The following is a 23,716-nucleotide window of genomic DNA, read 5'->3' as shown; positions in this document are numbered from 1 at the left end:
GCATTACTCAGTGCTCACCACAGTAAGGGTAGTGCCTGTCTGTCTCCATATGATGTTATTAAAATATTATTGACTGTGTTCCCTGTGCTGTGCCTGTGCTCAACCTCCACGACCTGTTTACTTGATAACTGAAAGTTTGTACCTCTTAGTCCCCTCCGTCGGCTTTGCCCAGCCCTCCCACATTCCCCCACTGGTTCTCTGCATTTAAGAGTCTGTTTCTTTGTTGGTTTGTTTTTTAGATTCCACATATAAGTGAAATCATATGGTTAGTATTTCTTTCTCTGACTTATTTCACTGAGCGTAATACCCTTTGTCCATTCATATTGTTACAGATGGCAAGATCTCACTCTTCTTAATGGCTGGGTAATGTTCCATGGTGTGTGTGTGTGTGTGTGTGTGTGTGTGTGTGTGTGTGTGTGTGTGTCTACACACCACATCTTCTTTATCCATTCGTCTGTTGATGGACACTTGGGCTGCTTCCATAATTTGGCTATTGTAGATAATGCTGCAAAAAACATAGGGTGCGTGTATCCCTTTGAATTAGTGTTTTTGTTTTCTTTGGGTAAAGACCCAGTAGTGGAATTACTGGATCATATGGTGGATCTATTTTTAACATTTTGAGGAACCTCCGTACTGTTCCACAGTGGCTGTACCAATTTGAATTCCCACCAACAGAGCAAGAGGGTTCCTTTTTCTCCACACCCTCACTGACACTTCTTACTTCTGGTCTTCTTGAGACTAGCCATTCTGACAGGTGTAAGAGAAGATCTCATTGTGGTTTCGATCTGCATTTCCCCGATGACTGGTGATGTTGAGCCTCATTTCATGTGTCTGTTGGCCATCTGGATGTCTTCTTTGGAAAAATGCCTACTCAGGTCCTCTGCCCGTTTTTAATTGGATTGTGGGTTTTTTTCCTTATATAAAGCTTTTATTCTGGATATTAACCCCTTATCAGATATATCATTTGCAAATATCTTCTCCCATTCACTGGGCTGCCTTTCTATTTTGTTGGTTTCCTCTGCTGTGCAAAAGCTTTCTATTTTGATGCAATCCCAGTACTTAATGTTTGCTTTTGTTTCCCTTGCCTGGGGAAACACGTCCATAAATACATTACTAAGTGCACTGTCCAAGAGCTGACTGTGCGGTCTTCAGGCGTTTTGTGATTTCTCACATTTAGGTTATTATCTTTGGTGGTTGTCTTTGAATTATATTGTTTAAAATACTTCTGAATATAAAATCAGTAATCTCAGAAAATAAGAAAATAGGCGTCACCTGTGGATAATTACCATTAACATTTTGGTATATATTATTCCAGGCTTTATGAGAACAAGAAATGAGCAAACCTAGAGGAGGTGCGTGGGGTGGGGGTAGATTCAGAGGCCCTCAGAAGCTATTGTAAGGATTCAGGCATTTGGTTCCCCCTTGCCCCTAGGGAGGTATAGCTTACTATAGTCTACAGCAGCCGCAGAAGTTTCCTTGCATCCCTAGGAATCTCCCTCTGCCCTTATTCCCCTCAACAACCATTGCTCTGTTTTCTGTCACTATAAATTAGTTTGCATTTTCTAGCATTTCATGGAAATGGGATCATGCAGCATGTACTTTCTTTTTGGTCTGGCTCCTGGCACTCAGTGTGATGATCCTAAAACTTATCCACATTCATTCATTCCTTTTCCTTCCTGAAAGGAGGGAATCCTCCTTTGTGAAGGGCTTGGTCTTATTGAAAGAAAATACTGGGCAAGGTGACTTCATTTGACAAAGACGGCACGGGTGCCCTGAGAACTCACCACGTCCGGCCTTGCTTCAGGTGCCGTGGAGGACAAGAGGCACGAGAGCCGGCCCCAGACCTCCCAGACCCCCTTTCTGTGGAGAAGATTACCATAAAAGGGAGTTAGAGTTCAGGTAGTCCGACTTGTTTCTTTGACAGAGGTGCCTAGACAATTCCGTGAGTAGCAACATTCGTTGCTATGTGCTCGCAGAATGTTTCTAACCGTGGGGTCAATGTCAGGTGCAATTGGGGGATGAAGGTGATCTGCAGAATTACTGAGGTTCTTCATGGTGACTGTTCCCATGGCTGAGCCTGGCTTGGTTGATGATTTAAAGGACATATTTGGGCTGAAAAGAAGCTTAAAAAGTTGATACATTGGATTCTGCTGCATGCCACAGGAAACTTTTTTTTTTTAAAGATTTTATTTATTTATTTGACAGACAGAGATCATAAGTAGGCAGAGAGGCAGGCAGAGAGAGAGGGAGCAGGGTAGAAGCAGGCTCCCCGCTGAGCAGAGAGCCCAATGCAGGACTCGATCCCAGGACCCTGGGATCATGACCTGAGCTGAAGGCAGCGGCTTAACCCACTGAGCCACCCAGGCGCCCCCACAGGAAACTTTTTTTGCATGCCTCCCCTTCCCTCTAAACTGAATGGGAATGTTCAACAATGTAGACTTGTAGGATGCTTGTCATTTCATGGATTTTTAAAGAATTGTCTTGTTGGGGACACCTGGGTGGCTCAGTCGGTTAAGCTGCTGCCTTCGGCTCAGGTCATGATCCCGGGGTCCTGGGATCGAGTCCCGCATCAGGCTCCTTGTCCAGCAGAGAGCCTGCTTCTCTCTCTGTCTCTGCCTGCCACTCTGCCTACTTGTGCTTTCTCTCTGACAAATAAGTAAATAAAATCTTAAAAAAAATTTGTCTTGTTGGGCACCTGGGGGGCTCAGATGGTTGAGCGTCTGCCTTCAGCTCAGGTCATGATCCCAGGTTCCTGGGATGGAGCCCCATGTTGGGCTCCCTGCTCAGTGGAGAGCCTGCTTCTCCCTGTCCTTATACTACTCCCCCTGCTTGTGCTTTCGTGTGGTCTCTCTCTCTTTCTAATAAATAAAATCTTTTAAAAATTGCCTTGTATCCTCAAAATATCTCTACCCTCAGCATCCGCCATCAGCTTATATACAGAGTGGTGAAAGGGGGCAAGTTCAGCTGAACAACTGTGATTTTGTTTTGCACAGTGTTAAATAGCTTATTAAATTTATATTCTTTCACACAACTGGCTGATTTAGGGATTTAGTTAGCCAAATCCAGCACACACAGGCCTGGATATGTTCCTCGAAATTGCCATAGAGCCCAAAACACCAGTTTCCCCTTCTCCACAGATGTGAAAACCCAAGGTACAGGGTGGGGACTGTGTGTCTCCTTCTGAAGGTTTGCGTTGGAGGATGAGCTGGGCTGATCGCCGCCTTCAAGGATAAGCTGTCCCGAGAAGCGGCTTATGGACCAGTGCGCATTTATACCCAGAGGTTGGCTCTTTCTGGTTTTTGACACTTCTCCCCCGATTGCTTAGTCACTGTTTACAGAGCGCCACACAAGTGCCAAGGGCTGGCAGGGCTTTGTCCCCTAATTGCGTAGACAGCTGTTGAATTTGTCACTGTTGACAGAAGCAGCAATCTGCCACTGGGTGTATCAGGGAAGGGAATTAGAGCCAACGGCTCCTTGCAGATAGGACAGACTGAGCAGGTCAATGGGGAGAAGTCCTCCCAGTGAAAGGGAGCAAGGGATTGAGGAAGAAAGCGAGGGGTGTGGCAGGGAGATGAGATCTCCTGGTCCTGGTAAGTGGTGACTGTCACCGTAGGATCCGGATTTCTCAGTGACTGACTTGAGCAACAGGGGACAGATTTTTCTTTGTAGGGCCAGAGGATCCAGGCCACTTTGGGGGTCAACACAAAAGAGACCTTTCCCACAACCCAGTTTTCCCGATGTGTGACCTTCAAGTCACCTGCCTGGACCCCTGACCCAGGTGCCTGAGAGAGGCTGAAGAGGCTCGTCGGCGCGGTCAGTCCGTTCCGATGGACAGCCTCCGAGTCCCGCGTTGGAGTTTGCTGTGTTCTCAGGGGTGGGCGATCAGGCGATGTTTCAGGTTGTGCCCAAAGTCAATGTGCTCGGAGATTGTTGACTTCATTTTTGTGACGTTGGTTTTTAAGAAACCATCACTCACTGTTACTTCTGGTGATTTTTAAGTGTGGAGAGAAAGCTGTAACGTGCTGCGTCCGTGTCGTGCGGCCAGTCTGCAGCTTGGCGCATTAAACAGCAGCTCCTCATTTCCTCTCCTCCGAGCCCCTGGCAACCACAGTTCTACTTTGTGTCTATGAATTTGATTACCCTAGGGACCTCCTATAAGTGGAATCACTCAGTATTTGTCCTTTGGTGACTGGCTGATTTCACTTAGCATAATGTCAGGATTCATCTGTGTTGTAATCACTTGCTGACATTTTACTTCTTATTCTAGTCCACATTTTCTAGGATTCTCAGAGTGGACCCGCATTACCTGAAATCAAATAAGAAATGACATTAAGCAGAGACCTCATACAGGATAGGGCCTGCAGAGAGAGGCGGGCAGGGGCCAGATCAGACTGGGCCTTGCAAGCCACAGTTAAGCGTGTGGAATTTATATTCTGAGCAGGGAAATGATGTGCCATGATGTTTGTTTAAAAAGGAAAAAGGGGGGGCACCTGGGTGGCTCAGTGGCTTAAGCCTCTGCTTTCAGCTCAGGTCATGATCCCAGGGTCCTGGGATCAAGCCCCACATCGGGCTTCCTGCCCAGCGGGAAGCCTGCTTCTCCCTCTCCCACTCTCCTTCTTTGTGTTCCCTCTCTCGCTGTGTCTCCCTCTGTAAAATACATAAATAAAATTTAAAAAAAAAAAGGACAAAGGGTGTGTTCCTACGTGCCATGTGGAGAATGGGCTGGGGTAGGGATTAGACCTGTACGGGCCACAGGGATGGCTTCTGGGGCTGTCCAGCTAAGAGATGGTGGCTGCAGTGGGCTTGTTGTAGTAGTAGAATCGAGGATTCGGGATGCGGTCCCAGCTGTGGGCATGAGCGAGCTGTCCAGGACGATGTGCAGGTTGCTGGCTTGGACAATGGGGTGGGTGGCTGTGGCATTCGGTGAAACAGGGGAGGGACCCAGGAAAAGGTCTAAGTTGGAGGGGCAAGGGCAGGTGTTTGCTTTGGGACATGCTGAGTGGCTGTGAGACCCCAGGGGGGTGAGGGGGGGAGGAGGCCGGGATGTACAGCCGGAAGAGGGTTTTCTAGCTTCAAATGGGAGAGCTTTGAGCATGTTTAGAAAGAGATGGGATAATACTTCCCAAATTGATCTGCAAACTCAAGGCCATTCCAGTCAAAATCCCAGCAGCCTCTTTTGTAGAAATGGACGAGATGATCCTAAAATTCATGCGGAAAGGGTAGCATTTTCAACAACCAGCTCAGGGACGAATGAATTTCTATGTGCCAAAAAAAAAAAGTTGGATGCCTACCTCACACCACACACGATTAGCTCAGAATGGATCTGAGATTCAAAGGTAAGAACGGAAACTATAAAATTCGTGGAGGAGGAAAACACGGAGTGAATCTTCATGCCCTTGGTTAGTCAAAGCCTTGTTGGGTGTGCCACCAAAAGCCCAGGTGCTGAAAGAAAAGAGCACTCGTGCAAATCCTGTATCTAGTAAGAGACTTTGGTCTGGATTATATAAAGAACACTTACAACCCAACAATAAAGAAAAAGAATCCAGTTAAAAAAAAAAACAAATCAGGAAATAGATCTGAATAGACCACTCTTCATGGGTCTTTTTTCTTCTCACTTGCCCTATGGCAAAACTACTCTTAGGTAAGAGGAGTTTTCCCTTCTTCTAGGCCACTAGTCAGGGGGGATCTTCCTTAAAAGCTGCTTCTATTTTCTGACTGATCCAAAAACCAATGACCAGCAACAGCTGGATTCCCAAGAAGCCCTTCCGGTTGAGAGTTAGGCCTCCCCCTTAATTGTCTTCCTAACTTGGAGGCACTCTCTTGTTTTTAAAGTGCTTCCTGGACAAACTGCGTGGGTTTTGCTTGGCGGAAGATTTTGTCTGTTCACTGGTTTAAAGAAGTAGTTGTAAGTGTTGTGCCCTGGACATAGCTGGGCTTGGGTTTCCAATCAAAGCCTCTGCCAGAAGAGGCCATGGATTGAGCACTGTTACAGACAAGGCCCCGTGGTATAATGGGGCATGCGGAAAGGGCCCAGTCTCTGTCTTTAAAGAACTCACAGTCCATTGTGAGGGTGACGGGTCTAGTTATACCTGGTTTGCTTAGCGTGAAGGCTGAAGCATGACCAGCGTGATGAGTTTTACTTGGTGGGGGGTGGGCCCCAGGTGGGCTGCCCAGAGGAAGCATCCCTGTATGCTGACGATCTGTATGCGAAGGAGGGAATTGGGCCGAAGAGAGCAGTGGGTCTGGAGGTAGAAGAGCACAGAGAACGCTTGGGTTTTGAATTCTAGGCGCAAAGAGTTAGGACTTGATTCTTTAGGCAATGGGGAGCAATTGGTAGGTTTTGAGTTAACAGCAGTGACCCAAGCAGATCTTTGTATTGCAGCTTTTGGGCAACAGAACAGAGAAAAGACTCAAGCTGAGGAGGGCAGCTGGAGGACGGTTTCCACAACTGAGATGAGAAATTAAGGGAGTGGCCACGGAATTAAGGGAGTGAAGCTCATGGAATGGAGAGGAGAGCTATTTTGGTAGGGAAATACCTAAAACTTGGTCATCGGTGGATCACAGATGAAGGAAGGATCAAGAAGAACAGCCAGGCTTTTGATTCAGGATCCTAGGTGGATGGTCAGGCACTCACGGGAGCTGGGAAGGGGAGGCAAGACAGAGGCTGGTTGGGTGTGTTTCTCTGGAGGAGTTGAGGAAGTCGCCCTTGAATAGCGTGGCCTGCAGGGTTGGATTTCAGGAGAAAGGTCTGTGTTGGGGACGAACAGGAGCTGCCGTGGCCTGGCTGTGCCCTTCTCCCTTTGCGCCGGCTTGGCCAGGGGCTAAAGCTGAGATCTTGATGGGCTTGTCCAGTGTAAACTCCGATTCCGTCTCCGGGGCTGCTCATGAACACGCATCGGGGAGCTCCTACCTGATGCTGGACCCGGTGACACGATTGCTTCCCTTTGCCTTTGAAGTTAACTGGGTAGATCGGGCTCTCTGTCCAGGCCGGCTCTTTAAGGAGCCATGATACGAGCCAGGCTTCTCCCAAATGCATCTGTACTACATAATGAACTGTCTTGCACTTCTATACATCAACAACAAGACAAAGAGAAATTAAGGAGTTGATCCCCTTTACAGCTGCACCCAAAACCGTAAGATGCCTAGGAATAAACCTAACCAAAGAGGCCAGGAATCTGTACTCAGAAAACTATAAAGTACTCATGAAAGAAATTGAGGAAGACACAAAGAAATGGAAAAAATGTTCCATGCTCCTGGATTGGAAGAACAAATATTGTGAAAATGTCTATGCTACCTAAAGCAATCTACACGTTTAATGCAATCCCTATCAAAGTACCATCAGCTTTTTTCAAAGAAATGGAACAAATAATCCTAGAATTTGTATGGAACCAGAAAATACCTCGACTAGCCAGAGGAATGTTGAAAAAGAAAGCCAGAGTTGGCAGCATCATAGTGAACTGTCTTATAATGGAATTCTCTTGTTTTTGTTCAGCTGCCTTGGAACCCCCCTCCCCCAGCAGACCATTTAGGATATTTGCTTTATCTCTAAAATGACTGGGTTGGATTAGGTGATCTCCGAGGTCCTGTTTAGTTATGCATGGCTCTGATTTGGAAATTTCAGTCTGTGCAGCATCAACCAGAGACCACTTCCCACCTCACCTAAGAAATCAGGTGCATCTCCCCTTTGACACTTACATTAATGTTGGCTGCAGGGGAAGGAAAGGCCACTTGCATTGGTGTTGGTCAAGAGCCTGTGGTTTAGGAGGGCTTGGGGACGGCCGGTGGTATCGTGACACGTCAGCTTGTGAAATTAAGGCACATGGATAGGATCTAAAGGTTCATCAGACACGGGGTGATTCAGGTCAGAGCGTGGCTTTGCTGTCTCTGCATCTATTAAGCCTTTGAACATTTTAATCACTCTCCTATACGCTGTTTAGTCATGCGTATGCTTTGAGGGCCTCCTACTTAGTAATGGGTCTAGTACTGGGTTTTACTTAATGTGAAATGTAATAATTACAGCTCACGAGTGACAGACGCATGTGTGTCACCTTCGGCACTCGCCCCACTCTGTGTAAGGACCAGTTTCCTCTCCGCATCAGCTTAGCTGCAGGAGCGTCCGGTGGGGCGTCCACGTTATGGATGAGGAAACAAGCACTGAGCCATCCCTGCCTGGGGTTTTTCTGCAAGTGAACGGCCGAGCTGGGACCTCGGCACCCAGGCTCTTTGGCTCCAAAGCTGGTCACTGGTACTGCTGTCCTTGGACCAGCCTTGGACCAGAGCTGGGCTCGAGTTTGTGATGGGACACCAGCGGTAGCACCCTGAGCAAGGCGCTCAGTGTCTTGCACTGTGACCCTGGGGGGCTGAGTCCGTTGAGCCTCCGACTCCTGATTTCGGCTCAGGTCATTCTCTCTGGGTTGTGAGATCCTGCCCTGCATCGGGTTCTGTGCTCAGCGGGGAGGCTTCTCCTCCTCGACGTCCTCTCCCTCTATCCTTTTTCCAGCTCGCTCGCTTGCTCTCTCTCTCTCAAAATAAATAAGCTAGTCCCCGTTGCCCCCCCCCCCCCGCACTCCATTTTTTTCTCTGGCAGAAGAATCCGCCGGCTCTCAGCTCTGACTTCTAGGGAGGAGGTCACCCCTACAGCCATTCCGGGCACCTTCGGGATTTCCTCAGAACAGCTGTCATAAACCTTTACCTTTCCGGGTGGAAAGGAGGAATGAGAATGTCCTTTATTTTTTGTCAGGGTCTGACACTCAGACCCGAGCCAGAATCAAGAGTCTCCACTCTTTACTGACTGTGCTACCCAGGCGGCCCCGGACACTGTCCTTTAAATCAGCAAATTAACTTAAGCACTTTGTGAAAAGATTCCTCCTTCCCCCTTTTAAATCATCTTGCTTGCCATGTACATAGGACACTTGGATGCTTCCCGGAAATCTGTAGACAGACTTTTGGCCGCGGCGCCTTGCTTCCCAAGTTCCCCTTGACACAGGTACTTGGGGCCAGGTGTGGCGCTCGGGGACCCGCATTCGGCCGCCTGGGTCGCACGCTGCAGCTGTGAGGGTATGATGGCTGCCTTCCCATCACTGTTGTCCTCTCTGGGAGTGCTTTAAATTTTATTCATGAAACTAGTGGGAGCTCAGGTGGTGGTAGCTAAATCCATTTAGTAATCAGAACAGGAGGGAAACCATTTTCATGTTCCCTTGCAATGCAGCAGTGCTTAGCTAACCCAGAAGATATTAATTACTCAGCGTGCTTCGAGGTGTAAAAGCATAAATTTATCCAGACAGATGTGTTCGAATCTAGATGGAGGCAACAAGAGTGAAAACGGTGCAGAAATTCGGGGAAATCAGCGCCTGGCATAACTGAGCATTTGGGGTTTGTCCTCCCCCTGTCTAGCACGAGGCGGAGAGGGCTACCTCACTCGTTTGTGTTAGGGAGAGAAACGGCTTCCGCCAGAGACATTTGTAAAATTGACCACGCGTGGCGGTGAGTATGTCGCATAGATTTCCCACAAGAAGCAGTTTGTAGGAATGTTCTCCCCCCGCCCCGCGTCTTGCAGGTTTTCCTTTTCGGACTCACAGCCCCAGCCACCCTCTGCCAGGGGGCACAGGGGACACACACGGCCCTGTGAGCAGCCACTCACATGAGGTCTTCATCATAGGAGGGTGAAGCATGCTTATTGCATGGCTCATTTCAGGTTAAACCAAGCTGTGACCCCACGCCCGCCCTTCTGTAAGCAGGCTCAGTCACTCGGGACTGGGTTCCGTCTCATTTCTGACCCCAGGTGGTCAAGGGACTCGTGCCATAGTCCTATTTATTAAGGGGTCATTCATTAAGGGGTCATGATTTGGCCCCTCGGGTCCCAATTTGATGCTGGCCCATTTTCTTGTGGGTCTTCCCTGCATTTTAGTATTGACCTCATGTCAGCTGAGCCCGTTTCCTCCTTGAGAAGGGGTGTGGATTCAGGTGCTGGCCCCGTGCCGGGCAGGGGTCCTGGCTGCCGCTGCCGTTCTCAATCCAGCAGGGAGCAGACCCATTCCTCTGCAGAGAGGACTTGACTTTTGGCATGACACCCAAATGGATTTGTCGCGAAGTACTAACAGGTCCTCTCTGCTGGTAATTCTCTGCGAACAGATCGAAGGTCCTCTCACAGCAGCAGGACCAAGTTCGGTTAATCACCGTGAACACACCTGCTTGGCATTTGCGTGGAGACCACCAAGTCCAGGTCCCTGCTTGAAGCAGCTCCCTGGCTGCAGCAGCGCTGTCCGCTGGACCTTTCCATGATAGTGGAGATATTCTTTGGTCCGGTCCAGTGTGGCTTCTGAGCACTTGGAATGTGGCTAGTGCGGCTCAGGAACTGCATTTTAAAGTTTTTTATTGAACTTTACTTTTAACTGACACAGCCACATGTGGCAAGTGGTCACCATGTTGACCAGAAGGGACGAACATTGGGGCACCTGGGTGGCTCAGTCAGTTGAGCATCTGACTCTTGATTTTGGCTCAGGTCATGATCTCAGGGCTGTGGGATCGAGCCCTGGTGTTGGGCTCCACAGTCAGCATGGAGTCGGCTTGGGTTTCTTTCCCTTTCCCTCTCCCTCTGACCCTCCCCACCCCCTAAAAAATGGACAAACCCAAACCCCTGACAGATGGGTGTACTTTCAGGGTGAACTAAGAACAGGTGGGAGGACAAGAGGAGGAGTGATTAGTTCTTCACTAGTTCATCAAACCCCAATGAAAGTCTCCTAGGGGCATACCAGGTGGGGCAGTCTCGTGGGTCGGACGTTTCAATCGAGGCTTTGGCAGGTGCTGGATCCCAGCCGGCTCTAACAAGGGCCTGCTGTGTCTTGTTTACAGGCCTCATTAAAGTGCACCCTTAGCTTTAGACACCGGTCACTGTGGGTCAGGTTGCAATACGAGATCAGCTTTGCGTTTCTTCCCAAAGGGACAAAATCTACTTCAGGACAGACACAAGCTGCTAGGGTGTCTGTGGGTAGAACCAACATTTCACTTATCAAATGCATCTTAAGGGCATGTACAAGTCCATCGGTAAATTCTGCCTGATGTGAAAGGACATTTTCAGACAGGTGTTACCAGCTCCCTACATGCCTTTTCTATGAAAAGAAATTCATTGTGGTCCTCTGCAGCGGAGCGAAGCAACTTTTCTGCTGAATACTTGAACACTGGCCTCCCAGGTACAGTGCTTTGGGGCTTGTAAATTTAACCTGCAATTAATCAGACACTTTCTAATGTGTGTCTGGTGCCAGAGGGTGAGTCAGTGTCATTAACGTGGAGGATTCCTGTCTGCCTACACCCAAAGTGAGTTGTTAGAGATTGCATACAAAAGATAGAGAACACGACCCTGTTTGAGACCACTTGAGGTATAGTATCTCTCGTGAGAATATTTGTTCCCATCTTGATTTGGCAGCTGTGCTTGATTGTAGGCTCTGAAGAAGTCTTAATTAGCTCTGGGTGTAGATTGATGCTGAATGATTTTGTCCACAGATGGTTTGGGTCCATTGAATCCAAGGTCAGTGAGGGTTTAATAAATACCGCGAAGTTGTGTTCTGTTGCATATTATTACTTGTGCATGATGTTAATTGGAAGAATGAACGTACGCTTGTGATTCTTGGGTGAGAAAGTAGGGATAGAGTTCTGAAGGAAGACCCAGTAGGATGATTGGCTTGTCATTTTGGAGGGGTTGAGCCAGAACTTTTAAACTGTCATCGTAAGAGAAATATCTGTTCCTGATTCAAAACCAATCAGAGAAGGCTTTAAATTAATACACAGTGCTCTTTCTCCCTGACCCCTGTTCTCATTCTTTTTAATAGACTTCCTTTTTTATAGCCGCTTTAGGTTCACAGCAGTATTGAGCAGAAGGTACAGTTTCCTCATACACCTCCTGCCTCCACACATGCACAGGCCCCTTCCTATCAACAACCACCCCCCGCCCCAGCGGTGCACCGGTTACAAGCGATCAACTCACACTGACATACCGTTACCACTCCCAAGTCGCTCCTTCCCGTTTCACCCTTGATACTGTAGATTGTATGGGTTTGTACAAATTTACACTGACACGTATCCACCATCAGAGTCTCATGCAGAATATTTTCACGGCCCTAAAAGTCTTCTGTGTTCCCCCGTGCACCCCTCCCCCCGCCAACCCCTGGCAACCACTGACCTTATTGTCTCCATAGTTTGGTCTTTCCAGAGTGTTAGACAGTTGGAATCATACAGTTTGTCACTTTTACGATTGGCTTCTTTCACTCAGTAATATGCATTAAAGGTTCCTCTGTCCTTTCATGGCTTGACACCTCATTTTTTCTTAGCATGAAAGAATATTCCATCGTCTGGATGTCCCACAGTTTATCTGGTTGCTTCCAAGTTTTGGCACTTACGAATAAAGAAATTGTAAACATCTGTGTGCAGGTTTTGTGTGGACATAAGTTTTTAACCCCTTTGGGTAAATATCAAGGAGTACAGTTGCTGGATTGTATGGCATATATGGTTCGTTTTGCTAGAAACCACTGCATTGTCTTCCAAAGTGGCCGTGCCATTTCACATTCCCACCAGTAATTAAGGAGCTCTCCTTTTGTTCCACACCCTTTCCAGCACTTGGAGGTGTCTGTAGTTTGGACCATTCTCACAGGTGTGTAGTGGTAGCTCATTTTTTGTTTTTGTTTTTTTTTTCCAAGTATAATTAACATATAATTAACATGCAGTGTTATGTCAGTTTCAGGTACACGTTATAATGATTCCACAGTTCTGTGCATTACTCAGTGCTCATCCCCATATGTGTCCTCTTCCTCACCTCCGCCTGTTTCCCCCATTCTTCCCGTTCTCTCCCTGTCCTGTCTGGCAACCACCCGTTCTCTGTAGTTAAGAATCTGGGTTTTTTGGTGTTTTTTTTTTTCTTTGTTCATTTGTTTTGTTTCTTAAATTCTATATATAGGTGACATTATGTGGTATTTATCTCTCTCTGACTGACTTATTTCAGTTAACATTATACCTTCTGGGTCTATCCATGTTGTTGCAGATGGCAAGAGCTTACTCTTTTTGATGGCTGAGTAATATTCCATCCTACTTTGTCAATTTGGCTAGTCTAACCACCCATTATAAGTGGGATCATACAGTATTTGCCTTTTTCTCTCTGAGTTACTTCACTTAGCATGATGCCCTCAAGGTCCATACATTTTTTTTAAGGTAGAATTTCCCTTTTTTCATGACTGAATAGTACTTCACTGTGTGTGTGTGTGTGTGTGTGTGTGTGTGTGTGTGTGTGTGTGTGTGTCTTTATCCATTTATCTATCAACAGAAGCTTACATCGTTTCCCTGTTTGCTTATTGTGAATAATGCTGCAGTGAACATGGGGGTGCAGAGATCTCTTTGAGAGCATGATTTCATTTCATTTGGATGTGTACCCAGAAGCGGGACTCACTGGATTGTGGTAGTTCTAGTTTTCTTTTGTTGAGGACCCTCCATACTGTTTTCCATAATGATTGTACCAATTTACTTTCCTGCTAACAGTACATAAGGGTGCCTTTTCCTCCACATTCTTGTCAACACTTATCTTTTGGATACTAGCCATTCCAACAGGTGTGGGGTGATCTCTCACTGCAGTCTTGATTTGCAGTTCTCTGAAGATCAGTGATCTTGAGCATCTTTTAACAGGAATGTTGACCATCTGGAGGTCTTCTTTGGAAAAGTATCTATTTAGAACCACATAAATAGGCCTGGACCCTAGGTCTGCAGGGGATGATGAGGCATGAGGGGCAGCTGGGGTGTGGCCAAGTTTTTGATCAGGTTGTTTAACTTTTAAGCATTTTTTGTCTATTTTGTATAATGGCTCTTTATCAGATGTGCCTTTGGTAAATATTTCTTTCCAGCCTGTGCCTTGTCTATTCAATCTCTTGATAGTGCTTTTCACAGAGAAGTTTTTAATTTTAATGAAGTCCAGCTTATCAAGTCTTTTCCACAGATCATGCTTTTGGTGTTACATCTAAAAACGTCATTGCCAAACTCAAGTCATTTAGGTATTTTCCTGTGTTGCTTCTAGGAGATTTATCATTTTGTGTTTCATATTTAAGTCTGTGATCCATTTCGAGTTAATGTTTGTGAAGGATGTAAAGTCTAAGTCTAGATTCGGGTTTTTTGTTTCTTTTGTTTTTTTGTTTGTTTTTCTTTTCTTTCTTTCTTTCTTTCTTTCTTCTTTTTTTTTTTTTTTGCATGTGATTGTCCTGTCATTCTGGCTCCATTTGTTGAAGAGACTGTTTTCTCCATTGTGTTGCTTTTTCTCCTTTGTAAAACATCAGTTGACTATATTTATATGGGTCTATCTCTAGGCTCTCTATTCTGTCCCATTGATGTGTTTGTCTCTCTTTTGCTAATACTACACTATCTTGACTACTGTAACTTTACAATAAGTCTTGAAGTTGGGTAGTGTCAGTCCTCCTATCTGGTTCTTTTCCTTCAGTATTGTATTGGCTATTTAGGGTCTTTGTCCTCTGCACATAAACTTTTCTTTCTTTCTTTTTTAAAAAAGATTTTATTTATTTATTTGACAGACAGAGATCACAAGTAGGCAGAGAGGCAGGCAGGGGAGGGGGGGAAGCAGGCTCCCTGCCGAGCAGAGAGCCCAATGCGGGACTTGATCCCAGGACCCTGAGATCATGACCTGAGCCGAAGGCAGAGGCTTAACCCACTGAGCCACCCAGGTGCCCTGCACATAAACTTTTCAATCAGTTTCTCCATATCTACAAAATAACTTGATGACATTTTGATTCTGTTTGAACTGAATCTGTAAATCAGGTTGGGAAACTGACATGTTGACAGTATTGTGTCATCTTATCCATGAACATGGAATATCTCTCCATTTATTTAGTCCTTCATTGATTTCTTTTATAACAGTTTTATAGCTTTATTCATAAAGATCTTATGTATGTTTTGTTAGATTTATACCAGACATTTCTTTTTGGGGGCTGCTAATATTGGTGCTGTGTGTTTTTTTAAAAGATTTTATTTATTTGACAGAGATCACAAGTAGGCAGAGAGGCAGGCAGAGAGAGGAGGAAGCAGGCTCCCTATTTAGTAGAGAGCCTGATGTGGGGCTTGATCCCAGGACCCTGAGATCATGACGTGAGCTGAAGGCAGAGGCTTTAATCCACTGAACCACCCAGGCGCCCCTGGTGTTGTTTTTTTAATTTCAAATTCCACTTGTTCATTGCTGATATATAGGAAAGTGACTAACCCTGTATCCTCCAACCTTGCTGTAGTCACTTATTAGTTTCAGGGGTGTAAGGAGGGTTTTTTTGGTGAATCCTTTTGGGTTATCTACATTTTTCTCTTGAACAAAGACAGTTTTTGTTTCTGCCTTCCCAATCAGTGTATCTTTTTTCCCCTTGTCTTATTGTAGCACCTAGGACTTCCACTATGATGTTGAAAAGCAGTGGGGAGCAGCGACATCATTGCCTTGTTTCCGATCTTGGAAGGAAAGCTTTAATTTCTCACCATCAAGTATGGTGTTAGCTGTAGGGTTTTTGCAGATACTCTTTTTCAAGTTGAGGAAGTTCCCTTCTGTTCCCAGTTTACTGAGGGTAGTCCATTCTTTAAACAGGTATATAACATTTCATTGTATTGAAGAACTATGTTTTATTTAATTCTTTTTGATGAACACTTGGTCTGTTTCTATTTCTTTTCACTATTTTCAGCGGTACTGTTGTGAACAACCTTGTACATACCTCTTTGGGCACATGTGCAAAAGTATTTCTCTGTAACAGGTGCCTAAAAGTGCAATTGCTGGGTTGAGAGATAGGCATTTTTAATTAATTTTAATTTTTTAAATGTTGAAATAATTACAAACCTATAGGAAACTTGCAAGTACAGTATAAGGCACTTCCCTCCACCAAATCACCTGAGAGTAAGTTGCTTACCTGATGCTCCATCAGTACCCCCCAGCATCTACAATAGAACTTGAGGGTGCATTTCCTTCAAACAAGGACATCCTGCTATATATCCTTGGCATAACCTTTTGAATCAGGAAATTAAGGTTGACGTATTACTACCACGTAATCCTTAGACCCAATTCAAGTTTCACCAGTTGTGTTAATAATGTCTAACAGAAGGAATCTCCATTTACTGATCACCTAGATTTCCCAGTTTTACCACATTTGCCCTGGTATGTATAGTTGGGTCTAAATATTTTTTCAGAATCATTTCAGACTCAGTCGCAAGCATGATGCTCATTACATCTTAATAGTAAAGTGTGCATTTCCTAAAAACAAGCACACTTTCTTCCCTGAGCGCTGTAAATCCAAAAGATCAGGAGTTTGACAGTGATCCAGTGTTACCATCTGGTCGATAGACCTCTTTCAGATTTCATTGAGTGCCCCAACAATGCTCTTTATAGGTTCAGGATCCAATCCAGGATCACCTGTTGGATTTAGCTGTCAATTTCCTTGATCTCCAGGATTGGTGTGCAGTGCTGAAAGCTGTTAGCTCATGTTTTGTCCATTTCATAGTGTTTGCAATGGGAGGGCTAATCTGACACCAGTTTTGCCATCATAGCAAGAAGCAAAAGTCTGCTTCAGAATTTTAGAAGCTAAGTTATTAAGTGCTATGACTAAATTTTCTTGGGGATTATATGTTTTATAAAATACTGCATTTGTCCTGTTTAGAGGTTGGGATCTTGAGTTCCACCTTGTCATATTATATTGCCACATCTGTTTCCTTCCTTTTAAATGTCACCTGGTGTATAGTTCTCTATTATAGTCTATTCTGTGTGTGATTATTTTGTCTTAGGTGTATATGTTGTTAACAGCATATAGTTATCTTTTTATTCTCTTTATCTTTTGATAGATTTACCCTCCTTACACTCAAGTTTTTTTGCTGATATAATTGTACATATTGTGTTAAAGTTCATGTTTTCTGCTTAATATGTTTCTTTTTTCTGTTGGGTGACTTTAGTTGGATTGATTTTTAGTTGTTGGTGTTGACCTTTTATTTTTTCTGTATCCTATATATGGAGTTCCTATATCCTAACATATCTCTTCTATAGCCTATACATCTCTTAATATTTTTTTTTGCTATGGGAAGTGGATTTTTAAAAATAGTTTTTTTTAGAACAGGTTTAGACTTAACAATACCAGGCTTGTATAGAGAGTCCTCATATGCTCTGCATTCGGTTTCCTGTATTTTTAACATTTTACATTGGTGTCGTATCTCTGTCACAGTTAATGAACCAGTATTAATGTACTGTCATTAACTGAAGTCCATGCTCTATTCGGATTTCCTTTGTTTTTATCTAAAGCCGCCCCCCCATCACTTCTCAGACTTTTGGGTAAGATCAAGTGTAGTATCTGAAGTCCCCCCTTTTTTGTTGTTCCAGGATCCAGTCCAGGTACCAGTGACCTGTCATCATTATAATTCCTTAGGGTCTTCAGGCGGTGCCAGTTTCTCAGACTTTTGTTTGTTTTTGATGACCTTGGTTTTGAGGTGTTCTGGTCACATATTTTGTAGGATTGGAATTTGTCTGATGTTTTTCTCATTATTGTATTGGAGTTAGAGGTTTTTGAGAGGAAGAACACACATATGTAGAGGCTGTCTCATCCCATCATATCAAGGGTATATACTATCAACATGACCCATCTCTGTTGACGTTATTCTGATACAGTGTTTCTTCGATTTCTCCACTATAAAGTTACTCTCTTCTCCCACCTACATTTTCATACTGTAATCTTTGGAAGGAAGTCAGCACTTATGAAGTGGAGGGTTAGGTTTTATCTCCTTGAGCTAGAAATCTCTATGTAAATTGAGTTCTTCTGTTTTATCCTTTTTGTGTATTTGTTTAATGTATATATCAGCATGGACACAGGAACATTTTGTCCTTTGGATTATAATCTAATATTATTTTGTTGATTAAGTTGTCCAACTTTAACCATTGGGAGCTCTTCCTTTGACCCTGTGCCTCTTTGACATATACTTATTAATATCAGTATTTTAAAAAATACTTCATGGTGCTAGAAGATGCTGCAGACTCCTATATTTCTGATTCCAATCCTGGAATCTGCCATTTCTCCAAGAGTTCTGTTTTTCTTTAATTGGACAATGGTATTTAGAAACCAAGTTCTGGGTATACTCATTGCTACTGGGGTGTTATTGCTTCTAGGCCCTCTCAGGTGACAGAACAAAGGCAGAACAAAGGCATGTCTGCATACTAGCCCATGTCTCTAAGTATTTCTGCATGTAACTATCTGTGTGTCTATTAAGCTACACATGATTCATACTGAGGTGTCCAACTCTAATCCATTATCATATTGATCATTCCACCCTTTTTAAAAACTTTTTTTCTTTTTCTTTAAATTCAATTAACATATAATGTATTAGTTTCAGAGATAGAGTTCAGTGATTCATCAGTATTATGTAACACCAAGTGTTCATTATATCACGCACCTTCCTTAATGTCCATCACCCAGTTAGCCCATCCTCCTACCCCCTCCCCTCCAACAACCCTCAGTTTGTTTCCTATGATTAACAGTCTGTTACAGTTTGTTCCCCTCTCTGATTTTGTCTTATTTTTCCCAGTCTTCCACTATGAATCTTGTTTTGTTTTAAATGGTTTTTCACCCCCTCAGTTTCAGTCTGGATGTGTCTTTAGGTCTGCAATGAGCCTCTTGTAGACAGCATATAGGTAGGTCTTGCTTTTTTATCCAGTCTGATGCCCTGTGTCTTTTGATTGGGGGACATTTAGCCCATTTACAATCAAGTAAGTATTGAAAGATATGAATTTAGTGCCATTATATTACTATATATTAATTACTATATATTAATATGTATCTATTATTAAAATAACTGTTTCTGTATATTGTCTCTGTTCCTTTCTTGTCTGTGGTACTTTTGGGCTCTCTCTTTCCTTAAAGGATCCCTTTTAATGTTTCTTGCAGGACTGGTTTAGTGATCACAAATTCTTTTAGTTTCTGTTTGTCCTGGGAGCTTTTTATCTCTCCTATTTTGAATGACAGCCTTGCTGGATAAAGTATTCTTGGCTGCATATTTTTCTCATTTAGCACTATGAATATATCATGCCGGTCCTCTCTGGCCTGCCAGGTCTCTGTGGATAGGTCTGATGCCAGTATGATGTTCCTACCCTTTTAGGTTATGGACCTCTTGTCCTTAGTTGCTGTCAGGGTTTTCTCTTTTTCTTTGAGATTTGCAAGTTTCCCTCTTATATGTTGAATTGTTAACTTATATTTACTGATTTTTGAGGAGTGTTCTCTGTGCCTCCTGGACTTGAATGCCTGTTTTCTTCCCCTGATTAGGGAAGTTCTCAGCTATAATGTGCTCCAGTATACCTTCTGTCCCTCTCTCTTTCTTCTTCTGGGATCCCAATTATTCTGTTGTTCCACTTTAACAGTGGCACTTATCTCTCAAATTGTCCCCTCATGATCCAGTATATTTATCTTTTTCTCAGCTTTTTTAGTCTCCATAATTTTGTCTTCTGTATCACTAATTCTCTCTTCTGCCTCATTTATCCTAGCAGTTAGAGCCTTCATTTTTTATTGAACCTCATTAATAGCTTTTTAAATTTTAGCTTGATTAGATTTTAGTTCTTTTATTTCTCCAGAAAGGGATTCTCTAGTGTCGTCCATGCTTCTTTCAATCCCAGCTAGTATCTTTATCTTTGTTAATTCTGAAGTCTAGTTCCAAATTCTGCTTATGTCCATACTGATTAGGTCCCTGGCAGTCAGTACTGCCTCTTGTTCTCTTTTTTGAGGTACGTTTTTCTCTCATGTCTTTCTTTCTAGAGAAGAATAGATGAATGAGGGAGCAAAATACTAAAATGGCAACAATGACCTCAGAGAAGTATACTCTAAACAAATCAGAAGAGACCTGAAATTGAAAAAAAAAAGAAAAAAATAAGAGAATCAGACGGTTGAACAGAACAGATCCATACACACTAGATCCTGTGTGTATTTGGTTTGTTTGTTAGAAAACTAGATCCTAAAATTGTAAAGAAAGAAAAGCTTACATGTACAAAAATAAAATTACATACAATGAAGGGATGGAATGTAACTGTAAAAAAATGAAAAAAGATTTACAGTTGATAAAATAAGAAATTAGTTGTAAAAAGAATGAGAAAGAAAATTAAAATTGAAGGACCAAGGAATCATGGGGAAAAACCCTATGAATTCTGTGTACCGTATTTCCCTAATGCCGGAGTTTTGCATTTCTCTATGATGATAAACTTGGTCTTGGCTGGATGTTCTTGCTTATCTTCTAGGGGAGGAACCTGCTGCATTGATTCTCAGATGTCTTTGCCCCGGTAGATTTGTACCGCCCTTGCAGTGGCAAGGCTTCGTCTTCTGCTTGAGTTTGCTTTCAGGAGCTTTCATGCCCTGAAGGCTTTCCGTGCAGCTTTAGAGGATGAGAATGAAAATGGTGGCCTCCTAGTCTCCAGCCCTGGAGCCCAAAGCTTGGCTCCCCACTTCTCAGCACGCCTCAGAGAAATACAGTCAGTCACTCCCGTCTCGCTGGTCTCTGGCCACACTCCATGCTTGTGTGGCATGTGACTGAGTGTGTTTCTATCTCAGGTACAAGACCCCATTTTGAGTCTCCAAACCCTGCAGACTCCTGTTGCGCACTCCCACGCTGCTCCTTCCAGGGGAAGAAGGGAAGTCTCATGCAGTTCTGCCGCTCCCTGGGCCCCTGCTCTGAGAGCAGGGGCCCGACTGTGCCACCATCTGTGGTATGTGACAACCCCAACCTGAGAGCCCACTCCTGGGCTCACTGTTTGCTGCCGGCTTCTCTGCTCCGATGCTTGGGAGCTCTGCTGCCCTCAGGCACCCCCAGTGCCTGTGACCTGGGGATCCTGAGACCACACTGTCCCACCTGGCATCCGCCCCCGCTTAGCCACCTGAGTGATGCCCCTCACCAGAATAGACTTCTGAAAGTTCTGATTTGGCATTCAGCTGCTTATGGCTTATGGCTTATAGCTGGCTTATGGAGGCTCCCTCCCCCCATGGTTTATCTTTGCCTCTGATTCACTTCTCTGCACCTGAGCTTGCAGAAAGTGATCGTTTTTCTATTTGCAGAGTTGCAGCTGTTCTTTTCTTACATCTCTAGTTGAGTTCGTAGGTGTTGCGAATAATTTGATAGCTAGCTAGCTGAATTCCTGGGACCAGACGAAAGTAAGGTCTCCTACTCCTCTGGGATCTTGGACTCCTCCCATTCTAGCCCTCTCTTACCTACAATCTCGCTCTCCAACAGTGAGGAGCTGGCTTCTACATTTCCTCACCCACTTGCCCATTTGTTCAGTTCTGGTATGCATGTGTAATAGTTTGGGAATTGATAATACATATACTCCTCTGGGAAACTACGTGCCCATATGCGGGGAATGATAGGTGTCAAGTCCAAAAGCAAGCAGAGTGGGGCAGATGAGTCCGCCTCTGAGAACAGATTCTCTTGTGAAAAGCTTTTCCCTCCAGCCTTGTAAGTGGTGTGTAATGAGAGCTGCTCATCTAGATATGAATACTGGGGTTGGGGGAAGGTACCCTGGATTGACATAGTGCAGTGCAGAGTGTCCAGGATGTGGAGGGGGATGTAAGAACCTGGCTCATAATCAGTGAAGCTTTGGACCCCAATATTCCTTGTTGGAAGGTGTACGTTCTATGGACTGGGCTTGGTGTTCTGTACAGTTGATCTGTCAGCTTCTAGTGGACAGAAGACTGTGATCAGTAACCTTGGTGAGATTCAATGCTAAATGATCTCAAGATCCTTAACTTAATTATATCTGCGAAAACCATTTTTCCATTTTGTTTTTGGTGGAGATACGTTGTTTGTAGAAGGAGATCAACTCAGTGTGTCTTTGGATGGCTTCTACCAGTTTCTTGTTGTGGTATTAACCTTCATGACACCCTCTAAAGGGAAACAACAATTACAAGAAACTATTTCAGTATGATTTCGTTTTATGGAAAAATAATTAAATTTTTTAAATCTTTTTTTTTTTTAATGTTTAGGATCTGGGGATTCTGATTTTCGTCTGGAAGATGCGTTGAAAGAAACTTCCTCAGTAAAGCGTGAGTATTAATCAAACTATTAAAAACAAACAATAGTGATTAATAGGCACCACCCACTCAGAATATACACCCAAGGAAAACACTTTTTGTCTGTACTGATCGGATATAATAGGGGTGTCATAAATTGCATTATTTAAAAGAAAATCTGAATATTTAACATCATTTGTTTCCTTTGCGAAGAATACCACACAATGGGTAACAGCTCACACAGCATTTTCCCCAGCAGCCTCAGAAGACTGCCTTTCCCTAGCTCAGGAAAAAGTACTTTGAAGTGAATAAGGATTTGTTTTTCCTTCTAGATTTTTTTAAACAATGGTTTTTCTTCAAATGGCATCTACATGTAAACTCTCAAATGCTGGGGCTCCTGGGTGGCTCAGTCGGTTAAAGCCTCTGCCTTCGGCTCAGGTCGTGATCCCAGGGTCCTGGGATCGAGCCCCACATCAGGCTCTCTGCTCGGCGGGGAGCCTGCTTCCCTTCCTCTCTCTCTGCCTGCCTCTCTGCCTGCTTGTGATCTCTGTCTGTCAAATAAATAAATAAAATCTTTGAAAAAAAAAAACCTCTCAAATGCTAAGCTTTGTTGTACATTTCTCTTTAAATTTTTTTGAAAAAAAATTAAACCACTTTTTTTTTTTTAAGTGTGAACATTAGAAAGTAAAACCGAGATTTTCTGTGACCCCTCCCTGTCCTACTAATGTCCTTCCCATCCCAGGAGGAAACTGCTGAGTCCGTCTGGAATATGCTGGTCCCAGGTGATTTTCTGTGCTGTTACGTACATCCGTACACATAGATTGGTGTTTTTGTTTTACATGATGTGTGAGGCTTTTTCTTTTAGTTACGCATGTATTACTGGACAACCTTCTTTGAATTTAGTAAGTATTGAAGACTGAGTGAGTGTTATCTAAGTTTTATAAACTGGCAGGCTTAAACCCACCGAAACGTGTTCTCTCACCGTTCCGGAGGCCAGGGGTCCAAAATGAAGGTGTCGGCGGGGCCACGCTCCCTCTGCAGGCTCAAGCGCAGGAAGCTTCCTGGCCGGGCACACCTGTGGTGGCTTGTAGCCGCCTCACTCCGGTCTCTGCCTCCTCCATGTTCACAGAGCCTTCTCCTTTGTGTGGTGTTGCCTTCTCTTTGTCTCTCCTGGGGGTTCTTTTTGTTGGATTTAGAACTCACGTGGATAATGCTGCATAATCTCGTCTCCGATATCCTTAGTGACATCTGCAAAGACCGTTTTTCCAAATAGGGTTCCCGTTTCTGGCATCTGGGGATCAGGACTCCACTATATATTTGGGGGGGCCACTGTGGGACCTACTGTGTCGTCTCTGGACCCACATCGTTATATCTGTGCTTCACACGTAACCTTGGGCTTCATGGAGCCGGCATCCCAGTGACGTGGCTCTGGCCGCGTCCAGTGCTGCCCTTTGCTTACTGGCCGATGTGTGATTTGCTTTCATTTTGCTTAATTGCAAACAGGGCTTCAGTGAACATTCTTGTCCATATCTTTTGTGTATAAGGTCAGCGGGACTATCAGGCTGAAGGGTATATGTATTTTCTGTTTTACCAGATTCTGCCAAATTGTTTCCAGAATGAATAACCATTGCATATTCACTGAATACTGTTCAGTTCCTTTTCTTCCAGATCTGCACATCCCCAGA

General features: G+C 44.2%; 1 protein-coding gene across 3 annotated transcripts in view; it reads left to right on the top strand.

Moving 5' to 3' along the window:
* Positions 1–23,716, top strand: part of CD99L2 (CD99 molecule like 2) — an 84,971-nt gene that overhangs the window by 22,926 nt on the left and 38,329 nt on the right. For all 3 annotated transcript variants that reach the window (XM_045995264.1, XM_045995262.1, XM_045995263.1), the window contains exon 2: positions 22,005–22,064. In XM_045995264.1, the coding sequence (XP_045851220.1) occupies positions 22,005–22,064 (60 nt within the window). The remainder of the gene's footprint in view (positions 1–22,004; positions 22,065–23,716) is intronic.

The sequence above is a fragment of the Meles meles genome, chromosome X, assembly GCF_922984935.1.
Source record: "Meles meles chromosome X, mMelMel3.1 paternal haplotype, whole genome shotgun sequence".
NCBI classification, from domain to species: Eukaryota; Metazoa; Chordata; class Mammalia; order Carnivora; family Mustelidae; genus Meles; species Meles meles.
This window is presented reverse-complemented; position numbering and strand designations above follow the sequence as displayed.